The 11,754-nt window shown below is 39.4% G+C and overlaps 2 protein-coding genes across 2 annotated transcripts in view; both read left to right on the top strand.

Annotated features, from left to right (window-relative positions):
• The window catches only part of LOC105456304 (furin-like protease 1), a 211,263-nt gene that overhangs the window by 189,604 nt on the left and 9,905 nt on the right, over positions 1-11,754 (top strand). The window contains exons 3-4 of the mRNA XM_011700250.1: positions 8,713-8,931; positions 10,543-10,671. Coding sequence (XP_011698552.1) covers positions 8,713-8,931; positions 10,543-10,671 — 348 coding nt within the window. The remainder of the gene's footprint in view (positions 1-8,712; positions 8,932-10,542; positions 10,672-11,754) is intronic.
• Positions 4,202-7,202, top strand: LOC105456301. Its single transcript, XM_011700247.1, has 2 exons — positions 4,202-4,625; positions 4,859-7,202. Exon 2 carries the CDS (start codon positions 4,971-4,973, stop codon positions 6,807-6,809), a length of 1,839 nt encoding a protein of 612 aa, XP_011698549.1. The 5' UTR covers positions 4,202-4,625; positions 4,859-4,970; the 3' UTR covers positions 6,810-7,202.

Below are 11,754 nucleotides of genomic sequence, written 5' to 3' on the forward strand. Positions count from 1 at the left end.
TAATTCTCTTATCTTATACTAGATATTTTTACTGCATTAAAGATTCTTTAAGGAGTTTAAACCCGTTTTTATCTTAATTAAGATTACAAAACAAGATTTTGTACATGAACGTACAAAATCGTTTTAGCTTCTATGTTTTTAATTTTAATTGTGCCTTTAATTAATCGTATCCTTAAAACGTGCGACGCGTAGAATATAAAAATCAAGGAAGTTTATCAAAAACTGAATAGCTAATATCGAAATATTTTACACAAATAATTTATTTTTTTTTATGTAAGGCGCTTTAAATGATGAAAAGGCGGTACTTTGTAACAGATATATTTCAAAGAGCGGGGCTCACGTCAGTGAGGCTCTTCATCTTCGGCGCCCAATACTCGTTCTTCATCACGCGCCGACGAAATCTCAGCACGGCTTCCTCGTCCTTCACGTTTATCTCCTTAGGCCAACCGCCCTCCAAGTGTAACACCCCACTCTCCTTTATTACCTTAGTGGAAGTCTGCATCTGACGTATAAAAATAAAAAAAAAGATATATTACGAGATATCACCGCGCGCGACGATGGAGTTGTAAAAGCGATCTTCACTTCTAACCGATATTTTTTTCTTCTTTATTGCAAATGTAAAACCTAACGCCCCATATTTAAACGCTTGAACACCCTTGAGAAACGACGTCACGGCGTTAAAGCGATTTACTTTAAAGAGGAAACGCGCAATCTCTCAAGTCCGCTTTTTCGCTGTGTTTTACACTGTCAATCTATATAGCTCCTCATAGCTCGGCTTAACCGTTCCACAGACGCAAATCCTTATTCATTATGGAATTGATAAACTATTTGTGAGGCATTTTAACGTAAACCCACGTTTATGGCATGTGTCGTCAGGGATATGTTCATAAATATTGATTCTTTATGTTTTTGCGCAATTTTATCTAGTAAACTTAATTTTTTTATTGTGACAAATATGTTGTTTACGGTATAAACCGATGCGAGATGCGCCGCGAAACAGTATTATGATTGAATTAAACCTTCCGCGAGTTTTATTTCGCGCGCACTCCCGGATTAAAAAGCCAGGCTTTTCATTTGTAAATTTTACTTTTTTTTTTTAGAATCGTGCGTATACAACATTTAATTTAAACTGACATAATTCTGATTCCCTGAAATGTAAAAAAAAATTAGGGAGGCTGACGACGTATTTACATGTCCGACATTACTTATTAATTCTTGGAAATTAAATGCCGCGAACACTAAACTTGCTACAGAATTAGTTCGACGATGACTCAGCAGAGCTATTTTCATAATCCCAGCTTAAATCCTATGATATACAAAGTCTGGAATATAGAAACTCATTAGCGTTTAGCCGGGGGCTTAATTTACGGGTAATCATTTATGCCGCTGATGATGATACATCTCGAAGGCGTGCGCAACATTATGTTAACATAATAAGAGAATAATCTGCGCATATTTAAGATCTTATTCTAATAATCTCTAATATCCACCTGTTCTTAAAACTTATAATGCTCTCCAACATTTTATCTGCGATCATTATTCTAATATTTTCTTCTCCTGAAAGAAGCTTTTTATTGCATAATTAGCTAATCATATTCCTTTGATTTAAGAAAAAAACTATGTGAAAACTAATAATGACAAAGAGAGTTAAGAAAAAAAATAATTAATAGGATTAATAATATTAATAATAAATATTAGAATTAATAATCAACACATTAATAATATTAATAATAATAATAATATTAAGATTAACAATCAGCACTTAAAACTTCTCGCTGAAACTTCGATTCATTTCTGCAATAATTTTCTTACCTCATGAAGAGCGAATTGCTGTGACATCTGTACACCGCGGTGGCAATGGCTCAAGTGGATGTAGTCTCGCATGAGTTCCGGATCCGGCAGGATATTCTCCTGAACGATCGGTTCGGTTTCGCCGAAGAAGCATTGCTTACCGAACTCCGACCTTGGCTTGATGTATGCGTAGTGGATCAGCATTATCGGAAACCGTTCTCCAGGTCGCGGTGGGAACGTACGTGAAACGAGGTGAGGAGAAGAGAGGAAAGGAGAGGATGACACACTTACGCAAACAGTGCCGCGGCACCTCCGTTAAATTATTTAGAGGGTGGGAAAAGGAAATCGGCGGACGGTTGCAGCGCTTTATCTTAACCGCTGATACTTTTCACGCACGAGCGCCTGACGTCGATCGTGATACGCGATACGCTCGATATGGCGTGAAGGGCCATTAAGGTGATGTTCAGCTTGTGAAACACGACACGCGAATGAAGGATGGCGTTATGCACGGCGTCTTGATCGCTCGGGAAGATCGATGTCACGATTGTATATGTGATCCTTTGCATATTAATGATAAATTATAATAAGATTATAAATATAAGTGCGGAAATTATGAAAATTCCAAAAAGAAAAATATTTTTATAAAAATGGACAGGAGAGAAATGGACAGGATGAAGAAGGAAAGTTTCCTTAGTTTAAAGTCATTTCATGATCTTATTTTCTATATAATGAGAGTAATTTTTCCAATTCGTTTTGTCTGACGGCAAAAATCGAGAGATTTTCGAAGAAATCGCATAAAAGCGGACGGAGTAATCTCCAATCTCGTATAGGCACATAGGAAATATTTCTTTCTTTGCCAAATAGAAAGTAGATCTCGAGTCTCAAAAGAAATTGTTTTGGACTTTGAAATGAACCCATACGCGGCACGGCGTAGCAGAGGGCTCGCGGAGAAAAACCTCCGCATAATCTCCTACAGGGCGCTCTGTTACCGCGGTACATCCTCTTTGTGCATCGGCGATTTGATTGCGCGTCAATTCGCCGCTGCTGGATGCACTCTATGGAATTACGGTACCGGACGCGCATTCTCGTGCCGTCGGGCCATCGCGATGACATTATCCCTTCGCCGAGAGAGCACTCACAATTTCTGCGGTCCGCAATCCGGCGTCCGCCAATCAACGCTTTCGTGCCGTCCGATAAATCGGACGAGCCTGCCGCCGGGCGCTGCACCTAATGAATCAGATTTGATGCGAAGCCACCGGCATTGTGTGATCGATTATCCTGCGTGCGCGGCGACACGAATCTGGAACTTGGCGATACCCCAATGCCAGATTCAATTTGCAAATTTCTAATGGGATCGGCTAGTCGAAATTTTAAGAAATTGGAGCTGCGCAACTATAACAATAGCTATTAGCGCCGAGGCTATAACTGTTACACGTTACAAAATGGATAGTCGAAAGCGACTTCTAAAATGAAGTTCTTTATTAAGTTATTAGTTTATTATTTTTATCGCTTGTATAATTTTATTTGACTTTTACTATCCCCGCATGAATAATTATCTTGTTTTCAATCGCATTATAATTTTCACGGTAATTTACATGGAAAAAGCATAGTATAATCTGTTCATGTTCCGAACATGAAAAATTATATTAAGTTTGTTATTTATAAATATTTTTATAGTATGAAAAAACAGAATATTTATTTTTCAAAATTTTAAAGTCTGAATTTTATTTTGCCGGATTTTAAAAAAATCCGTCCAACATATTTCACGTACCTAACAGCTTTATTGAAAATTACAAACAGCTAGTTTAAATGAAAATTACGGTATGCGGTGACATAATGAGGCACCAAATTGAAGCTCCACGAAATTGCAGGCGCAACCGCGGACAGTTTGCGTAAAACTATAACGACAATGTTATTCCGCGAGTTCCCGAACGGAATTCCCCAATCAATACCCTCGTACGAGTTCTCAAATCAGATAATCCCGGAGACTGAGCCGCTCGTAATAAATCCAATCGATCGAATCGGGAAGGCCGCGGTCGCGTATGTGCGACGACACATATTGAAGATAAGCCCGAAGCGCGCCGCTAAAGCAATTTAGCCACGCGGATTCTAAACCCCACGGTAGCGGCGCGGCGACGCGAGTGGAAAGTTCGGAATGGAATTTGCACGGACCCCCGATCCCGCGATTCTAGAGTTCTCCGAATTTTGGTGGCAATTAGGACCGAATGTTCAATGGACGATCTCCGGACGGCGCGGATGGCACGGCGAAGTTACGAGAGGAACTAGAAATTAGTTTGGGCGTCGAAAATGAAATGATAGGAGTGACGGATTGTGACATTTATATTGTAATTCTATATATAAATTCGCGAATATACGTTACATACATATGTGCATTTTGAGCAGACACATTGTAACTTTGACACGTTTGAACATTGCAATATCGATCAAGCCTCCCTCTCATCGCGCACTTCAATCGTTCATAACTTTTACTCAGCAAACCGCGCACGTTTCATATACGTGTTACGTCAAAATTTCCAGTGTAACCACAATAGTTTTCGAAATTCAAATAAAAATCCAAATGTATTCTTTTCGAATCGCGAGTGCATCTATCATTTTTGCACGACTCTTTTATTAACTACGGAAAATGGTCGGCGCAATCACGGCTTTATTTTGCCCGATAATATTTTGACATCTCTGAAATGTTACTTCGACCTTAATAAGCGAGAAATCGACGATAGAAAAGCATTGGGGAAGGTAACAAGATCAAAGTCCAACTACGGGAATTCTATCCTGAAGCTTCCCAGTGAAAGATGTTGAGAGCTCTCTGGCGTAAGGTAAAGTTGGAAGTCTTAACTTACACCGAGCAAAATGTGTGTTAAAAGAACCGTAAAGATTTGACTCGTGCATTTTATACGGAGACAGTGTGCTCTACACAGGCGAGGCACCGCCTTACATTTATTAAGAAATCCGGCTTGTTCGCTGACGAGCGAGAGAGCAAACTCTATAATATCGCAGGCACTTCGAAGATTTTATATGTCACGCGTAAATAATACGTCTTCTCATCCAGGAGTCCACAAAGACGACCTCGGAGCCGCATTTGTTTGCGAAGCCAAGAATACCGGTCGGAGAATTTGATCAAAGTGGAATCTCGTTCGTCCCAATAGAGAAAGATTTGCGAGATGAATATTTTGCCGAGAATCTTGACATTTTTGTCGCATAAGAAATTGCGAGTGACACACGCGTTAAACGAATCCCTGAGGCTTCGGCAAAAATTACTGGCATCACGTGCTGTTCCAAATCGCATGATTTCGTATGGAAATTTTAATATCAATAGAAAGAATTCTATAACTTGCGATAATTTTTTACTTCCGCGACGTAATATTAGCAATGGCAATGGCATAATTACGCGATTTAAACGAGAGAAGAGTACGCAGTCCGGCAAAAAGGACGACTCGAAACCGCACCGAGAACGCGTCGAGGATCATCGACAGTCCGCGGAAGAACCGCGCGAATGGCGTAGCGATGGCTATCAGATACCGGCAGAGAATTATCAAAAGACTTGCAGCGACTCGTTGAATCATCATCAGTCGATCGAATCCAATTCCCCGATCCACTCGAACAAGCCTGTGTCGTACAGCAATCGGCAGGCGTGCAGCGAATCATCGAAACACGAGTCTCGTAAATCGACACGGGCGACTCGAATAACGTCGAAGAAATGGATTTGCAGGAAGCCGGCGACGGAGAGTAAGATTTATCACAAATGCAAGCCGAAGTCGCGCACTTATCCGGACGGCCGGGAGGAAACGATCGGTTTCCCGTCGTCGCAAGATTATTGCGAGGACAAGTCGCGGCAAGCTGCATCTCATCCTTCTACACGGCTACGTCCCGAATCGGAGCCTTTGCCCAGCAAAAACGTTACGTCGTGCAAGAAAGTAACTTGTCCCGAGGAACGCGAAGCAAAAAAAAAAAAGGAGTACCCTGCGTCAGATATGTACGAGTACCGCAGAAAACCCGATCCTCCGCCACCGAGACAGCCACACTGGAGTGAGAATCTCCCGTCTTACTGCGACCCCAGCCTGAAGAAGACGACGACGACCCGTTCATCCCCCGTTAAAGCCTCACCAATGATCTTCATTCCTGACAAAGGGTCGCGGAAATCCCGAGCGAGAGACACCGCGTCATCCCTGCAGAATATTCATAAGGCTTCCAAGGCTTCCGACGGCGGGAGTCCGAATGAGAAGGAGTGCGGCAGAACGGATACCAAGAAGGCGCCGCAGAAGCTGGACGAATCGAGAAAATGTACATCACGCTGCACGATCTCCTTCGAGGACAGATGCGCCACTTCTTTGACAATTCCCCCGCCGACCGTTAACAGAACAATGGACTCTAGAAGTAAGCAATTTCCAACGTTCACGAAAGACGGTCGCTGCGCCGAGAAAGCCAAAAAGAAATCTGTCTGCACGACGGACTTTGTCAGCGATTGCAGTCCCAACATGGCGAGTTTCAAGTATCGATTGAGTAAATGTCCTCCCATTAAGGAAATGTGGAGTATCGGCGTCAAACGCGAGCCACCTGTTGACGTTAGTGTGCGGCAAGACGCGTTCAACTGTAAGAAGTCGAAGAGGCCAGACTCGCGGCCGGAAACCGCGAGCGCGAGACGAAGGCTCGGAACGAGGCTCAAGTCGCGGGCGCCCGCGACTAGCAACGGGTGGACACGACAGAAGTACAAGGTCCGCCTGAAGATTTTTCGGAAGGAAAATACCCTCGATCCCTGTCTGCCGCAAATCGTCGAACTGAGACAACCGCGCGGCGAAAAAACGCGACCGAGGCAGTCGAAGTTCGCCGCGGACGAAGGCGAGCACTTTTCGCAATCGGAAAGCTCGCATTGCCGTCCATCCAAGTTGACTACCGAGACTGAGTCGATTACCGAGACGAAGAGCTATCCGACGAAAATGAACGAGAGCAGGGTGATTCGCGATCAACACAAGGGAAAACAACTTTGCAAAAAGAGTCGCTGAGCTTCCGGAAACTACTTTGCGATGTAGAATATTTGGAGGTCGCGTTGATGGATGGAGAGTCAACATTTATATTTTAAGAATATGTTCGAAACTTGCACTTGCTTCAGTTACTTTCGGTATGAAATATGAAATTTAATGCATAGAAAATAGACGTAAATACGTAATAAGCGCGAAATAAAGGTTTAAAAAATAGTACACGCGTGCGGCATTATTTTATAGCAAACATTTCAGATACACCTTAATTATCAATAAATGTAACGTTATCAAAAAGTATAGTGCTTGCTCAACTATAATACGTAATTACTATGTATTGTATAATTATTACTATCATAGTTATCTTACGCAATTATGTAATTCCACTAAAATGACGACAGAATTTTTGCGACAAAAAAATTTTTAGACCGCCCATTTGATTTATTATGCTCTTTGTTTATATTAATAGGAAGTAGCATAACAGCTTTTTAAGTGAAATATATGCACGAGACATGCAAAGGCGACATTATAAAGGTGTGCGCGAAGGGAAGCGCGGAAATGAAAAAATGCAGCTCACGTGGCCCGAGACGGCTGCAAAAGAAGTCTGTTCGCAGCAGCTGGCCCCCAACTTTTCACGTTTATCATTATCTCACCCTCTCATCGTGCACCCTTATTTTTGCACTCGGAACAAACTTGCGCATCAAACGCCGCTGTTTTATGGCCGGTATACATTTTCATTCCTGTCGAGAAATGATATATCTCATAGCCCTAATAAACGCGACTCGGGTTTTAGTGAGCATTTATCTTGTCTGCATCGGAAATAATGGGAAAAAAATAAAAACGCACGAGTTCGCGTTAATCCAATTCCAATAATTAATGCGGAGGTCGTGCTAAATTTTGCATCTTCCAGATTTATGTGTTCTCTCCATTTTTACAAAATATTAACGCTGTAAAACTGTTATAATTAAGCTCTTTAATTAATCATTAATTAATTTTTATTATGACGTAATTTGACAAATAAGAGAGAGAGAGAGAGAGAGCTTAGATATTAAATTGTTATATGTGTCTAAAATGTTTGAGGTATTAAAATTACAATTTATATTTAATCAAATTTAAGTCGATTAAAGAATTCCCAGAAATAATCCACGATTGAAATATCATAGGCTAATGGAAATCTGCGCGGAAATTTTTCAAAGTTTTATAATTGTTACAATGTTCAACCATATACAAACTGCGCGCCGTAATTTTTGTCGATCTCGAAACAATCCTTTTGCGTAAAGCCGGTACTTGTAACTAATTAGAATTAAATTGACGAACAATTTAATATCATTTGATGTTAATAAGCATCTATAAGAATCCCCTTTCCTCAAATCTGTAAAGAATTGATTGCCAAAAATATCACCTCAGCTTCCAGCCAGGTACGTATATGTACCTAATCATCTTACACACACTTATCTTACACAATTGTACACGATGTACATTTCTTTCGAATTCTAAATTTGATTTGATTTATACATTTAAATATATTTTTGAATGCATTCATATATTTAGCTGTACATTTAGCCGTATGTATTTATCCATTTAGCCTTACTTCCTACATTCATTTAACGAGTTCGTAATACATACAAGCGCGACGGATGTTACATCGCTCCAGTGAGTTCAAAATTGCTATCCATTTACAAGTACATTAACCTGCGTGCACTCGTTTTTTTCCCTTCATTGAGATCGCACGCGATTAAGGAGTAAACGGTAAAGCAGCGGAAGAAACGATCGCTTCTCTCGTAATGTTCACGATTGTTAACTTCTAATTGAACATCGAACGAATAGCCGGTGGGCCCCAGGTCGGTCGTTTGCTCTAACGGGCACGAAATAACAAAAACCGCGGTGACATTTCGCGATACTCATACGGAACGGTTTCGCATTGTTACAGATAAATGATGATTGGTTCCACATGGAGCATCGATCCGTGGCGAAGAGGTCGACGGAACCGCATCTCGAAATGCACCAAAGGCTAATGAATGACTTCAGAGTACGTCGAGCGGAGCAACAGCGGGCAAAATCGCGCACTAAAAGGGATCTTATAATCAAACGTCCGTCCAATATACTAACCATGCTAAACGATGAGAGGTGGCCTCAGATGTGGTATCTGGTAAGCAATTTTAATCAAGAGCACGTTACACCCTGTGTGCACGACAAAATTATCATGTTGCACCGATAAATAAACACACGTGCAGATTTTATAAAGTTTGAGATATCAAAGATAAAGGGAGAATATTCAAATAGAAAGTTTAGCAAGTAATACATGTTTTCCGATATCAAAGAGATACAGTCATATCGTAAACATCTAGCGATCAATATTTCCAGTTTAAATCAAAGTTTACATTCAATTTAGCAATAATTGCACGTGATATTATCTTTGACTATATAAATATGGACTACTAGTTTTCCCACTTTTACTATGTAAAAGACATATGCCCGGTGTCGCTGAACTAAAGTTGGTTGAGGTATCGAACTTTGACTTTCAGGCTCTACCCCAGTCAGTAAAAAAATGTCAAATATGTCAAAATGTACATTAAATGTTATGTTGAAAATTGATAGGGAGCCAAAAAAAATCTCAAATCGACGGAATGAAATTAAAAACAGATTCTGCACCTTTCCTTTACATGTCGTAAACACGCTAATTTTACAGGAGCCTTCCCCCTCCCCGCAGAAAATTACTGACTGGGGGTGGAGTCTACATCTTCCAGCTTGGCGACACGTATGAAGTTAATTACTATCAGTCCATACTTATATATAGCCAAAGGATTTTATTAACAAACATGAAAGTAGATATGCAGTAGTATTTTATAACATCTTTTTAAAAAAGTATGATTAATGAAAACAATATAAATAACTGCACTATTGGAATTTGTGTTACATTTAACACGTTTTACATGTCCTAAACGGTCCATTTAAATTTTTGTGTTAATTTAACATGAGATGAATATTTTAGAAAGTAACATAAATATTGTATTAAAAAATTAACATTAAAAAATGTAACACTGACACAATTTGTAAGCAAACTGTGGAAGCATATTTTTCAATAAAATTAACATTTATGGTATGTTAAATTAGCACGCATTTTATTTATTTATATTAGAATTTACGTTTTAAAATACATTATTTTTATGTTATTTGTCCACTCACTCATAAATTGTATTATTTTGACACTAAAAAATATTGATCAATCAATTTAACACAAAATATTGAAATAACACATAATCATATTATGTTAAATTAACACTTGAATATGTTAAAAATGCCAACATCAAAATTTTAACAGACAATTTGAGTAGACCCTTTCTAACATAAATACAAAATAATCATAAATAGCTCAATAATGCCTTTGCGAACCGACATGGATGTTGGTGTAATAATTTTGACTGTTACAATATCAAGCGATATACAAACTGTGCACCGCATAAACTGTTGGTCTTGGAAACACAGCTCTGACATGAGGCCAGAATCCACTGTCACGAATTAAATTGTCCAACAATTTAATATTTTTAATGCTAATAAGCATCTATAAGAATCTTCTCCCCCCAAATCATAAATACAAAATGTTTTTTACTGTGTAAGTAAACAATGCAATAAAAAATTGTTTAAAAACAAATCAATCGATATGAACTCAAAAGGGCGCCGACATTTGAGAAAGATTCATAGATGAAGACTCACAGCGGGCAGTAGCATGTCGAAAGTATTGGATAATTTTTCCTTACAGAACAGGGGAAAGGGCTTGGACATGAACGTGCAGGGCGCTTGGGCTGAGGGAATTACTGGAAATGGCGTCGTGGTCACAATTCTTGATGATGGATTGGAGAAAGATCATCCTGACCTTTACAAAAATTATGTGAGTGTATTTCACTGTTCCCTTTATAAATTAATCGGCTTCCTGGATTTTATAAAAATATTAAAAAAAGAATCTTTTCTAGCGTGATAATAAAGCGAACACATTTGTAGCATTAAAAAGCTCTGCATTTAACTTACGTTTATAAAATATCGCGAAGCATCTGGAAGCAATTATGTGTAGAAGTAAATGGCGTTTTGTAACTTTTCATGACAGTTCCGGTAATCTTGTAAAGTAGCTTTCTATTTGATTAAATTTACGCGAATAAGCAACATCGCAGGCGCTTAATGTCTGCCTAACGTCACTCGATGGACGAATGCTCGATGCGTGAATACATTCGCTGACACGAAAGAAGAGAGAGATAGAGGGAGAGAGAGAGAGAAAGAAAGAGACGAGGAAAAGCTCCAGCGGAACGCGCAGTAGAATACGGTGGATGAAGGCGTATCGCGGATGCACCGGGAATATCGGCTCTTGAACGCGAATATTGGAAGGGTTTATCCAGTGCATATACAGTGTATATATACAGAATAGCTATTGATTCACGGATGGTTACATTGAATGAGGCATCTGCGCACGCAGTAGAAAGTGAATCGCATTAATCAGCCTGCAGTAGACACACGCTGCGATGGTGCGCCTTAGCGCGCTGCTCTGATTATGCGAGCTTATATCCCTTCGCATGCATTTCTCATTATGCAAATGATGCATAAATGAATAGGTATTAAGATATCCGGGTGTGCGTGATCAGGGATTTAAAGCGTATAATACTTCATCGCTCTAAGCGACAATAAAGTCTTATTGTTATAATCCCTCTGTTACAAATTATCTATTCGAAAGAATCTCTCTTTAGCTAAAGAAAATTTATTTTGCTTACAAAAATTTTTAACATTTATCATTTTTTATTAAAACCCTTATTGAAGTTCTCTCGCACAGTTTCACGATGTATGTACGCTTGTTACTTTTACAATTACTACCCGAAAAGAACGATTTTGTTGAAAGGTCTAAACATTTTGCTAAAAACAGATCTTAAAATAATTTTTTGTTAAATCATCAAAATAATTTGTTGGAATGTTAAAACTGATAAGCATT

The sequence above is a fragment of the Wasmannia auropunctata genome, unplaced genomic scaffold (assembly GCF_000956235.1).
Source record: "Wasmannia auropunctata unplaced genomic scaffold, wasmannia.A_1.0 LD335721.1, whole genome shotgun sequence".
Lineage (NCBI taxonomy): Eukaryota > Metazoa > Arthropoda > Insecta > Hymenoptera > Formicidae > Wasmannia > Wasmannia auropunctata.

Coding starts and splice junctions, on each gene's coding strand:
- LOC105456301 (XM_011700247.1), top strand. CDS start 4,971: ATGAATATTTTGCCGAGAATCTTGACATTTTTGTCGCATAAGAAATTG.